The sequence below is a fragment of the Crinia signifera genome, chromosome 3, assembly GCF_055691185.1.
Source record: "Crinia signifera chromosome 3, ASM5569118v1, whole genome shotgun sequence".
Taxonomy (NCBI): domain Eukaryota; kingdom Metazoa; phylum Chordata; class Amphibia; order Anura; family Myobatrachidae; genus Crinia; species Crinia signifera.
This window is the reverse complement of record NC_139219.1, coordinates 334,462,973-334,484,730: the sequence shown is the minus strand read 5'-3', so window position 1 is coordinate 334,484,730 and position 21,758 is coordinate 334,462,973. Positions and strand designations below refer to the sequence as shown.

Sequence of the window (21,758 nt, the reverse complement as noted above, 5' to 3'; positions counted from 1 at the left end):
CCTGGCATGCACCATACCCTCATCAAGGCTCCCAAGTTCCAGCATCAGCCAGCCCCTACGCCTGTGGTTACTTCTAGTCTTTAGTAGATTTTTAAATATTGGTTCTATCTGTTTCTAAACACTTCTTGTTTACTTTTTTCTCCATTTTATAACAATTAGCAATGAATTGTTGTTTGAGAGAATCACATAAGTTTTTATTTGTTTGAATCTGCCTGGGAGCAGTTGAAACGGCTGTCAGGTCTCTACAGCGGTAATTTTTTGCAATGATGTGTTTGCAATAAAAGCTATTTTGTTTTTTCACTTACATCGCTGAGTGCTGGCTTCAATTCCTTCTACACAGAGGGGGTAAGTGCTTATATATATATTTATATATATATATATATATATATATATATATATATATATATATATATATATACTACTGTTTTCAAAAGTTCATGAAATATTTGATTATAAGTCAGATAAGAACAAAGATCATCCAAGGTTGCTAGATCTCCCATATAATTAAGAATAACAAATAACATGAGCAATGCATTTTGTTCTTAATGCCAGACTAGCGATGAGTGGAGGCAACTGCAAACTATATTGGCTGTATACTATGCCATAAAAACATGGGAAAATGTGGTATGAGTCTTGTGCCCATGGCTGTGCCAATTTTCTTTCTATTATATTTGTGATTCCTTCCAAGATGAACAATAAGTCTTGTTTTTAAAATATCAGCTTTTATTATGTAAAGTATGCAAAGAGATGACATAAACTGTCACCAAAACCCACCCTGTTTCCCATAAACTTGGTGAAGGTTTATTTATATCTGAAATTGTGTATTTTAGATAAGTTGGTGTTTTTAGAACTAGGGGTTGTTATAAAAGGTCTATAAATTGTGAGAAATTTGAGGTAGTGTATTAGTACCAGACACTGTTGGTCTTCCAGGTGGCTTACTAATATTGTAATTGACATTTGGGTAAAATACATAGGACTAGTATAGAAGGTTTATCTATTTGATGCATAACCTTTTTTTCTATAACAATATTTTGGATGTACAGCATAAGACCAATAATAGTTCTCATATTTTTTATATTTTATCAGAGGGGGGTTGGTTCTTAACTTTTTATACAGATGGAGCTGGCCTTATTATTGCTAGCGGAGCGCCAGGACCGTGTCCCTGGCGATCCGCCAGCAATCTGGCGCTCTGGCTGAATGAGACGCTCGTGCGTCTCCCACGCACGAGCGTCTCAATAGCCGGGCGGCGAGGCGGCGCGGCGGGTGCAGTCCTGCCCGTCTCCAGCTTCAGGGAGACGGGCAGGGCTGCGGGGGGCTGCGGGGGGGCGGTGTGGACCGGCGGGGACCCGGGGAAGCCGGCGGGGACCCGGGCAAAAGCACCGTCGGAACGGGACGCGCGTGCACCTCGTGCACGCGCGTCCCCTTCCGACATACAGATGGCGCGGGGCGGGGGATGGCGGGTGGCGAGTCCTCCGCCATCCCCAGCAAAGACAAGCCCGGCGCCATCTGTACATGAAGTTCTCTGATAATTGTTGTAGAATTTCTTCAATATAATCCTTCACGGTATTTGTTTCCTAGCACGGCACTGTCACGGCTAAAGGGCTGGATGGAGTCGTGTGGTGCACAGAAGCCGGAGACGGACCAGGAGGAGTAGGATTGAAACGTGCAGGTTTAATAACAGATTTCATAAATGATAAACTTCACTCAAATACTTCTTTAAGTGACAGTTGGGATAAATTAAATAGAGTCCAGCACAATATTAATAACAAGCAGGTAAATCTGGAAACGTGTACTTGATGAGCCAGAGTACATAGAGGAAGATCCGGAAAGAGGTTGATTTGATGACAGAAGAAATGGATCCGGATGACTGAAAGATGATGGAATGAATGAGTTGTATGAAGGAGGGCAGCGGAATGCGGTGCAGGGTAATTCTGGGACACAAGCAGGAACAAGCACTAGGTAGGACTTGCAGCATTGGTGTCAGGAGAAAACTTCCTTGTAGCAAGATGCAGGGAGCAAGGCACCAGAGTCAGGAGAGAAAGAGTCAGGATCCGGGAATCAGCTAGGAGTTGTGAATGACTCCAAAGACTTATTGCACTGACACTGAACAGCCTAGGCAGATCCCTTATATCCCCAGGGGACGGCTACCATTGGCTGTCAGCGCAGGATGAGGAGGGAACCTCCACTCTGGGCCAATCTGTCTCCTGCCCTCAACCAAGATGGCGACGCCGGCCTCCCGGCACCACTATCTGCAAAGACACCGCTACCCGACGCTCCCCTGCTGCCATCCCTACCCAGAGCTGCCGCTACCCGCACACCGCAGACCGGAGCCTGCACACGCTAGCCGGCGGCGGGCGCGGACGGGTGAGTACTGTACCCGCCGTGCTCCGTCGTGGCTACGTGTGACAGTACCCCCCCTTTTCAGGGTGACCCCAGGGCGCCTATGGGCCTTGTGAGGATTTCTCTGGAGAAATTGCTTTATCAGTTCCGGAGCGTGCAAATCAATGGAATCCACCCAAGAGTTCTCTTCGGGACCAAACCCAACCCATTCCACCAGATACTGGGTACGAGAATTGCGGCAACGAGAGTCTATAATGCGTCTTACCTTGAATTCAGCCCCACTTTCAGAGTTAATTTTGGGCGGTTTGGGAATCTTCTTTTGATAAGAGTTCAACCTTAAAGGCTTGAGGAGGGACACATGGAAGGAATTGGAAATCCTTAGGGAAGGAGGAAGTTGAAGTCTATAAGCGACCGGATTAATGACTTGGGTGATAGGGTATGGTCCAATGAACCGGGGAGCCAGCTTCATAGAGGGCAGACGGAGGCGTATATGGCGGGTAGACAGCCATACCCGGTCTCCGACTTTCAATCTGGGCGCTGCCCTTCTTTTCCTGTCTGCCATCCTCTTGTATCGGGCGGAAGATTTAAGGAGAGCGGTGTGGACATCCGACCAGATTTTAGCAAAGCGTTGTAATGAAGTGGTTGCTGCAGGAACTTCGGAAGAGGATAATTCTGAGAAATCTGGAGATCGTGGATGTTTGCTGAATACTGTAAAGAAGGGGGTGGTTCCGGAGGAAGAGTGATAGGAGTTGTTATGCATAGTTCTGCCCACGGGAGAAGATCCACCCAGTCATCTTGGGAAGACGAGACAAACAGTCGGATAAAGGCCTCCAAGTCTTGATTCACCCGTTCTGTCTGGCCGTTGGTCTGTGGATGAAAGGCAGTTGAAAACTTGAGTTTGACCTGTACCACGGCACAGAGAGCTCTCCAGAACTTTGCAACGAACTGTACTCTGCGGTTGGATACAATCTCTTTGGGCAGTCCGTGAAGTTTAAAAATGGTTGAGATAAATAGCTGAGCCAGTACTGGAGCAGAGGGGAGACCTTTTAGTTGGACGAAATGGACCATTTTAGAGAATCGGTCAACCACTACCCAGATTGCAGTATGACCTTTTGAGGGAGGTAGTTCGCAAATGAAGTCCATTGACAGATGGGTCCATGGTTCTGTGGGAATGGTTAGAGGGCGGAGAGGACCAGCGGGAGTTGTTCTGGGCACCTTATGCTGAGCACGTTTTACACAAGAGGCGACGAAGTTGGTTACGTTGTGGCGGATGGTTGGCCACCAATAAGAACGTGACAGGAACATCAAGGTCTTTTGTGCTCCTGCATGCCCTGCGAAGTGGGAAGAGTGTGCCCATGACAATATTTTCTTGCGGAGTTCGGGGGGAACAAAGGTTTTACCTGGAGGAGGAGATGGCTGTACGGTTACTTGGGCGAAGACCACCGGATCGAGGATTGGACGAGGAGGTGTCTCTAGGTCAGAGGTCATCTCAAAGGAGCGGGATAGAGCGTCTGCCTTAGTATTCGTGGTTCCAGGTCGGAATTTAATTTGGAAATCAAAGCGTTCAAAGAACATGGCCCAACGGGCTTGGCGGGCAGTAAGGCACTGAGCTTGTTTGAGAAAGGACAGATTTTTGTGGTCTGAATACACGGTGATCTTATGCCGCGCCCCCTCCAGAAGGTAGCGCCACTCCTCTAACGCAGTTTTGACTGCAAGCAACTCCTGTTCCCCGATGGGGTAATTCCTCTCTGCCGGGAGGAATTTTTTGGAGAGGAAGGCACAAGGGTGTAATTCTTGATCCTCACCTTTTTGTGACAAGATGGCCCCGATCCCTTCCGAGGATGCGTCCACCTCGAGAATGAAGGGCTTGTCGAGGTCTGGTTGGAGGAGGATTGGTGCCGTCATGAATACTCTCTTTAACTGCTGGAAGGCAGAGGATGCTTCTGGCGACCATTGGCTTGGATCAGCTCCCTTGCAAGTGAGAGCAGTGAGGGGAGCAGCGATAGTAGAGAAGTTCCGGATAAATCGCCGGTAATAGTTTGAGAACCCTAGGAATCTCTGAATTCCTTTGAGTGTTGTGGGGGCTGCCCAGTCTTGGATGGCTCTCACCTTCTCTGGGTCCATCTCTATCCCAGTGGCGGAGAGAATGTGACCCAAGAATGGAATGGACGTGACCTCAAAAATGCACTTCTCCAACTTGCAGAACAGTTGATTTTGGCGAAGACGTCGTAGGACTTCGGACACTGTCTGTCTGTGAAGTTGAAGATTTGGAGAGAAGATGAGTATATCGTCTAGATAGACTACGATGGAGTGGTACAGCAAGTCCCGAAAGATATCATTTACAAACTGTTGGAAGACGGCGGGGGCGTTACAAAGGCCGAAGGGCATCACCAGGTATTCATAGTGACCGTCGCGCGTATTAAAAGCCGTCTTCCACTCGTCACCTGGACGGATCCGGATCAAATTGTAGGCCCCTCGCAGGTCCAATTTAGTAAAGATTACTGCCCCTCTGATCTTGTCGAATAGTTCTGCGATAAGGGGTAAGGGATAGCGGTTTTTAATGGTGATGTCGTTCAGGCCCCTATAGTCGATACATGGCCGAAGACTGCCATCCTTCTTTTTCACAAAGAAAAACCCGGCCCCGGCCGGAGAAGTAGATGGTCGAATGAAACCTTTGTTTAAGTTCTCTTGAATGTACGAGGACATGGCCTCAGTCTCGGGTAGCGACAGGGGATAGATGCGGCCACGAGGAGGGAATTTCCCGGCCACCAGCTCTATCAGGCAGTCCCAAGGACGGTGAGGAGGCAGGGTGTTGGCACCACCTTTACTGAAGACATCTGTAAATGAACGATATGGTGCGGGTATCGACAAGGGTGGAGCTGAAGAGGATGAAGGACAGTTACCCTCACGTTGTGGATGGGTCTGGTAGACCGGAAGGATCTGAGGAATGCAAGTAGACTGGCAATCTGTTCCCCAGGCCTTGACCTCCATATTGGTCCAATCGATGTGTGGGTTATGTTTGGAGAGCCAGGGAAGGCCCAGGACCATTTGGTGTGAGGACTGTGGAAGAATGAAGAATTCGAGGGTCTCTTGATGTAGAGCTCCTATGAGCAGTGTCACCGGGGTGGTCTGATGGGTGATTTGTCCACTACGAATTCGACTCCCATCCACTGCAGTGAGGACCAGCGAGTGATCCAGGGGTTGTACAGGCAGGGCATGTTGGGTGACAAAAGAGGAAGAAAGGAAGTTTCCCGCTGCTCCAGAGTCCAATAGGGCCTGAACTCTTTTTCTCCCTTGGGGACACACAAGGGTAACCGGAATGGTGGAATCAGAAGAAGAGGGAGATGGAAGCAAGACTCCTAATCGGACCTCCCTCGGGGAGATTAGGAGCGGTCGTTTCCCGGCCGCAGCGGGCAGGAAGCCAATAAGTGAGCTGAGGAACCACAGTACATGCACAGATTCTCTCGCCGTCTTCGGGACTTCTCTTCGAGAGAAAGACGGGAGTGGTTGATTTGCATGGGCTCATCTGTTGACACCGCAGGAGGCGGGGTTGGTTTGGAAGCTGGTGTGACATTGGAAGGGAATCGAGGGCGAAGGCGATCAGAGCGATTCCTCTCAAGTTGGCGTTCTTGGAGTCGCAGATCGACCTTGTTACATAATGAAATGAGTTCAGCCAGGGTGGAAGGAGAATCGCGAGTTGCTAACTCGTCCTTGATGCGCCCGGCTAGGCCGTTCCAGAAGGCAGAAACGAGAGCCTCTTCGTTCCATCTGAGTTCGGAAGCCAGGGTTTGAAATTGTACGACATATTGTCCCACTGGGCGACTGCCCTGACGAATCCTTAGGATCTCCGTGGCTGCGGAGGACACTCTGCCAGGCTCGTCGAAGATGCGATGGAAGGAGGCCACAAATTGTTCATAGTTGTTGAGGATGGGATCCGCACGCTCCCAAAGGGGGGACACCCACTCCAGGGCTGGACCCGCCAGTAGGGACACGATGTAAGCCACCCGAGTCAGGAATCCTCGACACCCCCTCGGGGACCCGTCATATTTACTGGGGGTTGATAGCTGTAGATGGTGAGGAGCAGCTGGCCCAGGAGGAGCAGCAGAGGTCGAAGCTCCGGAGGTTGGTGCTGCCGAAACTGGGGGAGTCGCCTGAGGTGGTGACATGATCTGGAGAAATTGAGCCACTTGACGCTGGGTAGCCTCTACCTGTTCCAAGCGAGCCATGATGCCTTGAAGAACATCCGTCATGGAGGCCTGTGCTTCACCCATTTCCATTGGGTCAGTGCAAACTGTCACGGCTAAAGGACTGGATGGAGTTGTGTGGTGCACAGAAGCCGGAGACGGACCAGGAGGAGTAGGATTGAAACGTGCAGGTTTAATAACAGATTTCATAAATGATAAACTTCACTCAAATACTTCTTTAAGTGACAGTTGGGATAAATTAAATAGAGTCCAGCACAATATTAATAACAAGCAGGTAAATCTGGAAACGTGTACTTGATGAGCCAGAGTACATAGAGGAAGATCCGGAAAGAGGTTGATTTGATGACAGAAGAAATGGATCCGGATGACTGAAAGATGATGGAATGAATGAGTTGTATGAAGGAGGGCAGCGGAATGCTGTGCAGGGTAATTCTGGGACACAAGCAGGAACAAGCACTAGGTAGGACTTGCAGCATTGGTGTCAGGAGAAAACTTCCTTGTAGCAAGATGCAGGGAGCAAGGCACCAGAGTCAGGAGAGAAAGAGCCAGGATCCGGGAATCAGCTAGGAGTTGTGAATGACTCCAAAGACTCATTGCACTGACACTGAACAGCCTAGGCAGATCCCTTATATCCCCAGGGGACGGCTACCATTGGCTGTCAGCGCAGGATGAGGAGGGAACCTCCACTCTGGGCCAATCTGTCTCCTGCCCTCAACCAAGATGGCGACGCCGGCCTCCCAGCACCACTATCTGCAAAGACACCGCTACCCGACGCTCCCCTGCTGCCATCCCTACCCAGAGCTGCCGCTACCCGCACACCGCAGACCGGAGCCTGCACACGCTAGCCGGCGGCGGGCATGGACGGGTGAGTACTGTACCCGCCGCGCTCCGTCGCGGCTACGTGTGACACGCACCCATCGCATCGCATACCATAAGGCATATGATGGGATGTGATGCGATGTTACGCGATGGCAGCCGATGTTATGCAATTCTAAATTGTATACCATCGCAATGTATACCATTGTATGCCATATACAATGGTATATGATTTAAAATTGTATAAGCACCCTAATGGGTCTTTTCAATGTCAAATGTGCCCCCTATAAGATAATTAATTGTATAAGCACCGCCATGGGTGCTTTCAATGTTAAAAACACCCCCACGCCACCCCCACTATCAATGCCAACCTGAAGCGTTGCGAGCGCAGCGCTACGCATCCTCCAAACTCTTCATACCCCCACTATACACGTCGGCATGGAGTTTATTTTAGATAATGTGGAGAGCGCAGCGAGCCACCGAGCCCGAAGCGTGGCGAGCGGACGCCGAATACATGTAAAGTAATTTGCGGGGCTCGCTGCGCTCGCCACACTATATAAAATCAACTCCACACCGACATGGATAGTTGGGGTATGAAAAGGTCGGAGGACACGTACCGCTGCGCTCGCCACGCTTCGGGTTGGTGTTGATAGTGGGGGTGGCGTGGGGGTGCATTTAACATTGTAAGCACCCATTAGGGTGCTTATACAATTAAAAACCATATAGGGGCTTATACAATTTAGCATCGCATCACATGGCATGTGGGCATATTGTATGCGATGCGAAGCAATGCCATACAACTTAATATCGTGGGCGCCGTGCTCCAAGTACCTCCTTCACGTTTATTATAACTGCCCCCATGGCAGCTGTTTAAAAACAACAATCTCTTTAATATTTTTTTAGAGCCTGAACATATTATCCCATTTCCAAGACACTAGGGGCTAGATGTAATAAGGTGATATTTTTAGACAGCAAAAAAAAATCGCACCATATTGCATATGTCAAATGTGTGTTTTTTCCCTCAAAATTCACACGTGTAATATGGTGTGAATTTTTAGAAATCATGTGCCATTTCTGGTGACTTTTAGTAATATGGTTTATACCAGGTTGAACTAGATGGACGCAAGTCTTTTTTCAGCCTTACCTACTATGTAACTATGTAACTATGTAATGTGCGACTTTTTTATCAATGGGAGTGTGCAGATTTTTGTTGACATAAACAAAACAACATGAGGTCCCCCAAGTATAACTAGCCCCAGGCCTTAGGTACCCAGATCCTGGACTTGCCTTATACCCACTATTTAAGTCCATGTATGTCACCTTTCTAACTGTGATCAATACCACCACCTTGGACCCATCCACTACAATCCTAGTAAGGAAACCAATTATTTGTTCCTAATCAGGACATCACCCATTTTGGATCTTTGGGACAATTGCCCAGATCTCTGCCTCCAACGGTGATATGAACTAGTAATTATTTGAATTTTATTTAAGGCACAGTTTGCGGTCTATTTGGGACGCTGCTACTGTATCTTATCTACAGATTGGTGACTCCAGTTTCCCTATATGTGGTTCCTAATTACTATTGCTTTTAATCAACTTTTAATTGTCTATGTATTTGTGGAATAAATAATTGTTTATTTAACTCATTTACTTGCTAATAGTACTTGGTTTTCTTAGTGCTGATATCATCCATTTGCTTTTCTTTTTGTCCATTAATTCTATATTTCCAGAAAGTGGACAAAAAGAAATCCATATTGATGCATTGAAAAAAAAAATGTATGAAAAATTGGGAAGCTCTTTCCAGAAACTGGATAGGTGAAGCTTGTGCCCAAGATCAAAAAATTACAGTTAACACATCTCGTGCATTTAAAAACGCCTTTCTTTATGGTCAGCCAACTATTGGAACTTTTTATCGGGCTGATGTCTGAGTAGGTTATCCTCTGTTTGAGGTTATTGCTGCATTTATAACTGAAGAGGAGGACATCCTTGCAATCGGCACCCAGAATTGTATCAGAGCTCATGATAAGCCAAGGTCTCTGAACTGCTGTCTTCAATAATTTTGAGTTGGTAGAGTACGTAGTCGGGAATACAACTTTATCCAGAGTAAGGACCTTGATGGAAGGTTTTAATAACTCTTCCCGTTTTAGTGTCATACATTTACGTACTGCCGACTGAACTTCTTTCTCGTCATATCCTCGATCCAGGAATTTTTGAGCCATACTGTTTAGATCATTCTGAAGATCATCATGGTTAGATGTTATACTAGTAACTCTAATTAGCTGTGGAAAGGGTAACCCTGTTTTTAAGGGTTGAGGATGAAACCTGTTGAAAGCCAGAAGTGTGTTTTTATCTGTTTGTTTTCTGTACACCTTTGTGCTGTAGTGTCCATTAGTGACAGATATCATTACATCAAGGAAACTTATGGTCACCGGGTCACTGGTGCATGTAAACCTAATAAGTCCATTGAGATATAGAACAAACTCATCTAGCTGTTCCCGAGTGCCAGTCCAGATCAAAAACAAATTGTCTATGTATCTCATATAAAAGGGCCACAAAGACAGAATACTGTGCATTAGACATAATATGCTCAAATTATATGGATAAATAAATCTCTCTGTGTTGAATTCACATTGAAATAGGAGTGTTGTCTTGTTTATATCCCTGGAAATAAAGTTTGTCTAAATAAATATATATATATATATATATATATATATCTCGAACAATCCTGTGGAGTGCCGCTGCTTGTTCGAGACGGAGCACTACATTAATGGTCCAGGGGGCACCCAGGTTATTGTACTTATTCAGGGAGAATGCTGGTCTGATATATATATATATATATATATTCAAATATCTGTAAATAAGAGTATACGCACCAGGTACTTGTTGACTGAAAGTTTGTGTTACTTACTGCATTAAAGTTAGATTTTAGGTTGATTTTTTGGCCAAACATTGGGCTTCATCAGGACAGGACCACGACCACAGTATTGTCCAATATTTGTCCTCCCTATTTCAAATCCAAAGCAGTGCTATCCATGGTTGCCGATTGTCTCCCCTATGTGCTATTGTCTTAGAACCCCTGGCTATTGTCCTTCATATTTCTCTTACTTTAAATGGAATTCATGTGGTAAATATTAAACTTAATTTAATACTATTTGAAGATGTTATTCTGCTCCTCCCTGAACATGAAACCTCTCATACAGAGTTATTAAAAATTATTTATTTGTTAGGTTTGGTGTCTGGCTCTAAGATTAAGATTGACATGGCTGAAGTGATGTTGATTTTAGCCTCAGCTTCTCATTCTCAAATGCCCCAAGTTTACAACTATTTAGATGGAACATCTCTAAGTTTCAGAATTCAGGAATCCGAATCACTTTGGATCTCTCCAACCTTCAGTATGCCAATTTCTCTCCCTTCATAATGAATATTATAGATATGCTTTAAAATTGGAAACTGCCCTATTTTTCTGCTATGGGGTAAGAGTAAAGTTTCACCAAAATGATGTTCTTCATGTAAATACTCCCATTTTACCTCCACAAAATAGACCCAACTAATGTGACCTATGGAATGTCCAATTCTTATGGCAACTTAGCTACTGCTCGGTTCATCCCTTAATCTCCTCATGTCTCACTACATGCCAAAACCAAGGACATACCCTCTACTATCCTTGACAATTTACTTTTTCACAGGACATATCTTTCTTGGTTAGCAATAAAACAAAATAATCACAGATCTACCAAAAAAATCACCATATCTTCCCTCCATCAGCCCATCCTTCCCTCCATCACTCTCTAACTTCACCATTTTAGTGACAAAGGTCTTCAGCTTGGCTTCAAAGTATTTGACCTGAGTATCAGTTTCCCCATGTAATTTCCAAGTATCAAACAATTCTTTGAATTTGTGACCCCATCATTATATTATCACTTTGCCCCAAGCTATTTCTCTCCTGAATATACTTGATTATTTACACCAGCGTTTTTCAACCACTGTCCCATTAAACATGAGAGGACCATGAAAATTATACGGACCATTCACCAAGTCAGGACAAACTTATGGTACCCACTGTTTATGTCTAAAATCTCATAATTCTAATCTAACAGTTATGCAATGTATTTGGGGATGTGGGAAATTAAAAAGAACTGGTACAAGGTTAAATTGTATGCAAAGGATTTATTTGCACTCCCTATGAAACCTTCTTACTTAAAATCAATATAGTTAAAAAAAAGTCATTGTGTTTTTTTTTTTCCTGAAAATGTCCCTCTCTCCATCTATATGTAATATGTTCCCATAGTCCACTCTCGAGGTGTCATCTTCAATTCTGTCCTCTTTTTATCTTTAACCCTACATTCAATCCCGCTCCCACTCCTGCTACTTCTACCTCAATAATACAGTATCTCCTGCATCAGACCTTCCTCAACCTTTAACACCATCCTTCAACATCATCATTTTCACCTAGACCACTGTGCTCTGCTCCTCTTTGGCCTTCTGAACTCACATCTCATTCCCTTTTCAGTCTTTCCTCAAATCTACTTCCCATTCTATTTCTTCTATTCTGCTTCCATCCTGCTACCAGTACCTCAACTGGCTTCATATCCTTCACAGCAAATGTAATAACCATCATTAACCTACAAAGCCTACAACTTATCTCCTCCCCCAACATTTACACCATAGCTTCCTCAGACTCTCTCTCATTACACATTATTCTGCTAATGACCACCACCTGAGTTCCCTTAAACTCTAGAATGACCTCCTCATCCAGTCAGACTTGTCCACAACTCATGAGTCATATAATCATCATCATCATCATTGTCATCATTATTATCATTAGTATTAGTTAATATTTTAGCGAATGTTCATGAGTAACACAGATTATTTTCTTTCTCAAGTAGATGTTTTCTTGTGTTTAGTTCCGGTCTCCATAAGATAATGTAACATTTTGGAAAAAATATACAACCTAAAAGTCCAGCGCATGAAGCTAGTATCGCAAAGATCTCCACAGCCACCATATATTTCCCCTTGGTGCTGAGATAAGCTGGGATCATGGTAGTCCAGACACTGCAGAAGACCAGCATGCTGAAGGTAATGTATTTGGCCTCATTAAAGCTGTTTGGTAACTTCCTGGCCAAGAAAGCTGTAATAAAACTAATGGCTGCCAGGATTCCCATATAACCCAGGACAGAGTAGAATCCAACAACTAATCCTTCATTACATTGAACAATGATCCTTCCCAGATAAGAATGAGTGTCCAGCTCCTGGAAAGGTGGGGAGATAGTCAACCAACTCACACATATTATCACTTGGATGGATGAGCACAACAATACTACACAATTAGACAGCTTGGTGCTGACCCAATTTTTCCATGGACTTCCAGGTTTGGTGGCTTTAAATACAATATAAACCATGATCGTTTTTCCTAAGACACAAGATATGGCCACTGAGAAGAGGACTCCAAAGGAGATCTGACGGAGCATGCAGGTGGCATCTACAGGACGACCGAGGAACAGGAGCACAGAGAGGAAGCTCAGCATGATGGAGACCAGGAGAAGGAAGCTCAGGTTCTTGTTATTGGCTTTCACCAGAGGTGTGTCATGGTGCAAAATAAATATAATAAGTATCATAAAAGTTAAAATACAAAGAAATAAAGATGCTATCAATATAACAACAACGATTGTGTCATTTGTGTAGGACAGAAATTCCAGCTCTTTGGGAACACACTGAGTCTTCTTCTCATTGGGCCACTCATGGTCAGCACACTTCAGGCAATTTTCACTGTCTGGAACAATAAAACCACATACAGAACGGCTGATTACTGACATTGGCGCAACAAACTAATCAACAAATAAAAACATTGATACATTCTTACTGTAATAAAAATAATTTATGGGTGCCATTTAGGGCCTAATTCATGTTTTTGTACAATGCCAGTAAAATTAATATCATGCAAAAAAGGGGGAAGTTTATGGTGAATGTGCGCTGGATTGGCTGCCTTGTGGGGATTATATCAAATAGTGGTAACCCTATAACCACTCAAAACCAACATGTGAAAAAAACTGATTGATATATCCTCCTCTGGCGCCAATATCGTAGGATAATACGTTCCTGTATAGTGGGGAACGTTCCTCTTCTCCAAAATGGGAAAAGACAAATGCCTGTATATAAATACAGTACGTCCCTCTGTGAATAAAAGGGCTACTCTTCTCCGAGTATACACAGCTCAAATTAATCCTAAGGGAAACTACCAAACTGATATATATATTCAAATCTCTGTAAATAAGAGTATACGCACCAGGTACTTGTTGACTGAAAGTTTGTGTTACTTACTGCATTAAAGTTAGATTTTAGGTTGATTTTTTGGCCAAACACTGGGCTTCATCAGGACAGGACCACGACCACAGTATTGTCCAATATTTGTCCTCCCTATTTCAAATCCAAAGCAGTGCTATCCATGGTTGCCGATTGTCTCCCCTATGTGCTATTGTCTTAGAACCCCTGGCTATTGTCCTTCATATTTCTCTTACTTTAAATGGAATTCATGTGGTAAATATTAAACTTAATTTAATACTATTTGAAGATGTTATTCTGCTCCTCCCTGAACATGAAACCTCTCATACAGAGTTATTAAAAATTATTTATTTGTTAGGTTTGGTGTCTGGCTCTAAGATTAAGATTGACATGGCTGAAGTGATGTTGATTTTAGCCTCAGCTTCTCATTCTCAAATGCCCCAAGTTTACAACTATTTAGATGGAACATCTCTAAGTTTCAGAATTCAGGAATCCGAATCACTTTGGATCTCTCCAACCTTCAGTATGCCAATTTCTCTCCCTTCATAATGAATATTATAGATATGCTTTAAAATTGGAAACTGCCCTATTTTTCTGCTATGGGGTAAGAGTAAAGTTTCACCAAAATGATGTTCTTCATGTAAATACTCCCATTTTGCCTCCACAAAATAGACCCAACTAATGTGACCTATGGAATGTCTAATTCTTATGGCAACTTAGCTCGGTTCATCCCTTAATCTCCTCATGTCTCACTACATGCCAAAACCAAGGACATACCCTCTACTATCCTTGACAATTTACTTTTTCACAGGACATATCTTTCTTGGTTAGCAATAAAACAAAATAATCACAGATCTACCAAAAAATCACCATATCTTCCATTATGGGGCAACCCATCCTTCCCTCCATCACTCTCTAACTTCACCATTTTAGTGACAAAGGTCTTCAGCTTGGCTTCAAAGTATTTGACCTGAGTATCAGTTTCCCCATGTAATTTCCAAGTATCAAACAATTCTTTGAATTTGTGACCCCATCATTATATTATCACTTTGCCCCAAGCTATTTCTCTCCTGAATATACTTGATTATTTACACCAGCGTTTTTCAACCACTGTCCCATTAAACATGAGAGGACCATGAAAATTATACGGACCATTCACCAAGTCAGGACAAACTTATGGTACCCACTGTTTATGTCTAAAATCTCATAATTCTAATCTAACAGTTATGCAATGTATTTGGGGATGTGGGAAATTAAAAAGAACTGGTACAAGGTTAAATTGTATGCAAAGGATTTATTTGCACTCCCTATGAAACCTTCTTACTTAAAATCAATATAGTTAAAAGAAAAGTCATTGTGTTTTTTTTTTCCTGAAAATGTCCCTCTCTCCATCTATATGTAATATGTTCCCATAGTCCACTCTCGAGGTGTCATCTTCAATTCTGTCCTCTTTTTATCTTTAACCCTACATTCAATCCCGCTCCCACTCCTGCTACTTCTACCTCAATAATACAGTATCTCCTGCATCAGACCTTCCTCAACCTTTAACACCATCCTTCAACATCATCATTTTCACCTAGACCACTGTGCTCTGCTCCTCTTTGGCCTTCTGAACTCACATCTCATTCCCTTTTCAGTCTTTCCTCAAATCTACTTCCCATTCTATTTCTTCTATTCTGCTTCCATCCTGCTACCAGTACCTCAACTGGCTTCATATCCTTCACAGCAAATGTAATAACCATCATTAACCTACAAAGCCTACAACTTATCTCCTCCCCCAACATTTACACCATAGCTTCCTCAGACTCTCTCTCATTACACATTATTCTGCTAATGACCACCACCTGAGTTCCCTTAAACTCTAGAATGACCTCCTCATCCAGTCAGACTTGTCCACAACTCATGAGTCATATAATCATCATCATCATCATTGTCATCATTATTATCATTAGTATTAGTTAATATTTTAGCGAATGTTCATGAGTAACACAGATTATTTTCTTTCTCAAGTAGATGTTTTCTTGTGTTTAGTTCCGGTCTCCATAAGATAATGTAACATTTTGGAAAAAATATACAACCTAAAAGTCCAGCGCATGAAGCTAGTATCGCAAAGATCTCCACAGCCACCATATATTTCCCCTTGGTGCTGAGATAAGCTGGGATCATGGTAGTCCAGACACTGCAGAAGACCAGCATGCTGAAGGTAATGTATTTGGCCTCATTAAAGCTGTTTGGTAACTTCCTGGCCAAGAAAGCTGTAATAAAACTAATGGCTGCCAGGATTCCCATATAACCCAGGACAGAGTAGAATCCAACAACTAATCCTTCATTACATTGAACAATGATCCTTCCCAGATAAGAATGAGTGTCCAGCTCCTGGAAAGGTGGGGAGATAGTCAACCAACTCACACATATTATCACTTGGATGGATGAGCACAACAATACTACACAATTAGACAGCTTGGTGCTGACCCAATTTTTCCATGGACTTCCAGGTTTGGTGGCTTTAAATACAATATAAACCATGATCGTTTTTCCTAAGACACAAGATATGGCCACTGAGAAGAGGACTCCAAAGGAGATCTGACGGAGCATGCAGGTGGCATCTACAGGACGACCGAGGAACAGGAGCACAGAGAGGAAGCTCAGCATGATGGAGACCAGGAGAAGGAAGCTCAGGTTCTTGTTATTTGCTTTCACCAGAGGTGTGTCATGGTGCAAAATAAATATAATAAGTATCATAAAAGTTAAAATACAAAGAAATAAAGATGCTATCAATATAACAACAACGATTGTGTCATTTGTGTAGGACAGAAATTCCAGCTCTTTGGGAACACACTGAGTCTTCTTCTCATTGGGCCACTCATGGTCAGCACACTTCAGGCAATTTTCACTGTCTGGAACAATAAAACCACATACAGAACGGCTGATTACTGACATTGGCGCAACAAACTAATCAACAAATAAAAACATTGATACATTCTTACTGTAATAAAAATAATTTATGGGTGCCATTTAGGGCCTAATTCATGTTTTTGTACAATGCCAGTAAAATTAATATCATGCAAAAAAGGGGGAAGTTTATGGTGAATGTGCGCTGGATTGGCTGCCTTGTGGGGGTTATATCAAATAGTGGTAACCCTATAACCACTCAAAACCAACATGTGAAAAAAACTGATTGATATATCCTCCTCTGGCGCCAATATCGTAGGATAATACGTTCCTGTATAGTGGGGAACGTTCCTCTTCTCCAAAATGGGAAAAGACAAATGCCTGTATATAAATACAGTACGTCCCTCTGTGAATAAAAGGGCTACTCTTCTCCGAGTATACACAGCTCAAATTAATCCTAAGGGAAACTACCAAACTGATATATATATTCAAATATCTGTAAATAAGAGTATACGCACCAGGTACTTGTTGACTGAAAGTTTGTGTTACTTACTGCATTAAAGTTAGATTTTAGGTTGATTTTTTGGCCAAACACTGGGCTTCATCAGGACAGGACCACGACCACAGTATTGTCCAATATTTGTCCTCCCTATTTCAAATCCAAAGCAGTGCTATCCATGGTTGCCGATTGTCTCCCCTATGTGCTATTGTCTTAGAACCCCTGGCTATTGTCCTTCATATTTCTCTTACTTTAAATGGAATTCATGTGGTAAATATTAAACTTAATTTAATACTATTTGAAGATGTTATTCTGCTCCTCCCTGAACATGAAACCTCTCATACAGAGTTATTAAAAATTATTTATTTGTTAGGTTTGGTGTCTGGCTCTAAGATTAAGATTGACATGGCTGAAGTGATGTTGATTTTAGCCTCAGCTTCTCATTCTCAAATGCCCCAAGTTTACAACTATTTAGATGGAACATCTCTAAGTTTCAGAATTCAGGAATCCGAATCACTTTGGATCTCTCCAACCTTCAGTATGCCAATTTCTCTCCCTTCATAATGAATATTATAGATATGCTTTAAAATTGGAAACTGCCCTATTTTTCTGCTATGGGGTAAGAGTAAAGTTTCACCAAAATGATGTTCTTCATGTAAATACTCCCATTTTGCCTCCACAAAATAGACCCAACTAATGTGACCTATGGAATGTCTAATTCTTATGGCAACTTAGCTCGGTTCATCCCTTAATCTCCTCATGTCTCACTACATGCCAAAACCAAGGACATACCCTCTACTATCCTTGACAATTTACTTTTTCACAGGACTTATCTTTCTTGGTTAGCAATAAAACAAAATAATCACAGATCTACCAAAAAATCACCATATCTTCCATTATGGGGCAACCCATCCTTCCCTCCATCACTCTCTAACTTCACCATTTTAGTGACAAAGGTCTTCAGCTTGGCTTCAAAGTATTTGATCTGAGTATCAGTTTCCCCATGTAATTTCCAAGTATCAAACAATTCTTTGAATTTGTGACCCCATCATTATATTATCACTTTGCCCCAAGCTATTTCTCTCCTGAATATACTTGATTATTTACACCAGCGTTTTTCAACCACTGTCCCATTAAACATGAGAGGACCATGAAAATTATACGGACCATTCACCAAGTCAGGACAAACTTATGGTACCCACTGTTTATGTCTAAAATCTCATAATTCTAATCTAACAGTTATGCAATGTATTTGAGGATGTGGGAAATTAAAAAGAACTGGTACAAGGTTAAATTGTATGCAAAGGATTTATTTGCACTCCCTATGAAACCTTCTTACTTAAAATCAATATAGTTAAAAGAAAAGTCATTGTGTTTTTTTTTCCTGAAAATGTCCCTCTCTCCATCTATATGTAATATGTTCCCATAGTCCACTCTCGAGGTGTCATCTTCAATTCTGTCCTCTTTTTATCTTTAACCCTACATTCAATCCCGCTCCCACTCCTGCTACTTCTACCTCAATAATACAGTATCTCCTGCATCAGACCTTCCTCAACCTTTAACACCATCCTTCAACATCATCATTTTCACCTAGACCACTGTGCTCTGCTCCTCTTTGGCCTTCTGAACTCACATCTCATTCCCTTTTCAGTCTTTCCTCAAATCTACTTCCCATTCTATTTCTTCTATTCTGCTTCCATCCTGCTACCAGTACCTCAACTGGCTTCATATTCTTCACAGCAAATGTAATAACCATCATTAACCTACAAAGCCTACAACTTATCTCCTCCCCCAACATTTACACCATAGCTTCCTCAGACTCTCTCTCATTACACATTATTCTGCTAATGACCACCACCTGAGTTCCCTTAAACTCTAGAATGACCTCCTCATCCAGTCAGACTTGTCCACAACTCATGAGTCATATAATCATCATCATCATCATTGTCATCATTATTATCATTAGTATTAGTTAATATTTTAGCGAATGTTCATGAGTAACACAGATTATTTTCTTTCTCAAGTAGATGTTTTCTTGTGTTTAGTTCCGGTCTCCATAAGATAATGTAACATTTTGGAAAAAATATACAACCTAAAAGTCCAGCGCATGAAGCTAGTATCGCAAAGATCTCCACAGCCACCATATATTTCCCCTTGGTGCTGAGAAGAGCTGGGATCATGGTAGTCCAGACACTGCAGAAGACCAGCATGCTGAAGGTAATGTATTTGGCCTCATTAAAGCTGTTTGGTAACTTCCTGGCCAAGAAAGCTGTAATAAAACTAATGGCTGCCAGGATTCCCATATAACCCAGGACAGAGTAGAATCCAACAACTAATCCTTCATTACATTGAACAATGATCCTTCCCAGATAAGAATGAGTGTCCAGCTCCTGGAAAGGTGGGGAGATAGTCAACCAACTCACACATATTATCACTTGGATGGATGAGCACAACAATACTACACAATTAGACAGCTTGGTGCTGACCCAAATTTTCCATGGACTTCCAGGTTTGGTGGCTTTAAATACAATATAAACCATGATCGTTTTTCCTAAGACACAAGATATGGCCACTGAGAAGAGGACTCCAAAGGAGATCTGACGGAGCATGCAGGAGCACAGAGAGGAAGCTCAGCATGATGGAGACCAGGAGAAGGAAGCTCAGGTTCTTGTTATTGGCTTTCACCAGAGGTGTGTCATGGTGCAAAATAAATATAATAAGTATCATAAAAGTTAAAATACAAAGAAATAAAGATGCTATCAATATAACAACAACGATTGTGTCATTTGTGTAGGACAGAAATTCCAGCTCTTTGGGAACACACTGAGTCTTCTTCTCATTGGGCCACTCATGGTCAGCACACTTCAGGCAATTTTCACTGTCTGGAACAATAAAACCACATACAGAACGGCTGATTACTGACATTGGCGCAACAAACTAATCAACAAATAAAAACATTGATACATTCTTACTGTAATAAAAATAATTTATGGGTGCCATTTAGGGCCTAATTCATGTTTTTGTACAATGCCAGTAAAATTAATATCATGCAAAAAAGGGGGAAGTTTATGGTGAATGTGCGCTGGATTGGCTGCCTTGTGGGGGTTATATCAAATAGTGGTAACCCTATAACCACTCAAAACCAACATGTGAAAAAAACTGATTGATATATCCTCCTCTGGCGCCAATATCGTAGGATAATACGTTCCTGTATAGTGGGGAACGTTCCTCTTCTCCAAAATGGGAAAAGACAAATGGGGCAGTACGGATGGTGTAATGGTTAGCATTACTGCCTCACAGCACTGAGGTCATGGGTTCAATACCCACCATGGCCCTAACTGTGCGGAGTTTGTATATTCTCCCCGTACTTGCGTGGGTTTCCTCCGGGTACTCCGGTTTCCTCCCACAATCCAAAAATATACTGCTAGGCTAATTTGGCTCCCAACAAAATTAACCCTAGAATGTCTGTGTGTGCGTGTACATGTGGTAGGGAATATAGATTGTAAGCTCCACTGGGGCAGGGACTGATGTGAATGGTCAAATATTCTCTGTAAAGCGCTGCGGAATCTGTGTGCGCTATATAAGAAACTGCTAATAAATAAATAAATAAATAAATGCCTGTATATAAATACAGTATGTCCCTCTGTGAATAAAAGGGCTACTCTTCTCCGAGTATACACAGCTCAAATTAATCCTAAGGGAAACTACCAAACTGATATAGATAAGCTTCCTGAGATTTCGTCCCTCATAGAGTCCATTCTCATTCGATGGTGACCCAAAACAAAAGATGGTTGGGGAGGTATATAGTGTAAAATCATTTATTGGATACAATCAACATTTAAAATTGGAAGACAGCTGAACAAAATGGCATATTACCGTTGATGGTGGAGAACCAGACAAAAATCTAAGTTCTCAAGTTAAGGAGAGATGAGCGGGGCTGGTCCCGGGATGACAGCCACGGTTCCTTCTAGGTGCTTAGCGGTAAGTCCAATAAGTCCAGAGATCCTCCAAAGAATAGTCCTGAATACTCCAAACGCGTTTTCGACTGCTTGTTACAGTCTTTTTCAAGGAGAATCTCAAGTGCACCTTAAATACCCCTCCCATCCAATCCAGAGATAGAAAACAAAGATAGACATGCTGTTGCAAGCCGCCGTCCGGGCTACAGTACACCCGGACGGACGGCGGACGTCAGGCAGAGCGAGGAGGCCATGGACGCTGCCGGGCAGCGTTCCAAGCCTCGCTCTGGGATGAAGCGTCGGGACGTTGCCAGGCAACGTCCCCGAGCTTCCGCCTGTCGGACGCAAGCGCGCGCGCCTGACATCAGTCAGGCGGCGTGAGTTTTAAATAAATGGCCGCGTCTGTGCCCAGCTTTAGGTTCCCAGAGTTTATTGCTCTGTGTTCCGTCTCCATACCCGGTCCCCTAGGCTTCCTAGGTCTCGGATCTTTCGATCCAGTGTCTCAGTTTCCCTTGTCAGCTTTCCAGTGTCCCAGTGTTCCTTGTCAGCTTTCCAGTGGCTCAGGTTTCCAGTGTCCGTTTTCCTGTGTCAGCCTTCCGGTGTCTGGCTCTTCAGTATCCAGTGTTCCGGTGTCCTGGTTCTTCCTGTATTCAGCCTCAGTGGGCGCTTACGTTCGGCCCTCATCTTCCATCTCTCGTGGGTCACATAAGTGCTCCTGTGGAGCCTGGGTCTTTTTCTCTTGAAGTCGGTGGCCCGCCGTGGTTCTAG

The 21,758-nt window shown here is 43.1% G+C and overlaps 1 protein-coding gene and 1 pseudogene across 1 annotated transcript in view; both read right to left on the bottom strand.

Moving 5' to 3' along the window:
• Positions 1 to 11,182: 11,182 nt before the first annotated feature.
• Positions 11,183 to 21,758, bottom strand: part of LOC146063091 (vomeronasal type-2 receptor 26-like) — a 97,616-nt gene continuing 87,040 nt past the window's right edge. The window contains exons 4-6 of the mRNA XM_083175105.1: positions 15,911 to 16,540; positions 12,250 to 12,555; positions 11,183 to 11,241 (exon numbers count right to left, since the gene is read on the bottom strand). Of these exons, the coding sequence (XP_083031231.1) occupies positions 11,183 to 11,241; positions 12,250 to 12,555; positions 15,911 to 16,540 (995 nt within the window). The remainder of the gene's footprint in view (positions 11,242 to 12,249; positions 12,556 to 15,910; positions 16,541 to 21,758) is intronic.
• LOC146062435 (vomeronasal type-2 receptor 26-like) lies at positions 19,026 to 19,959 on the bottom strand (annotated as a pseudogene).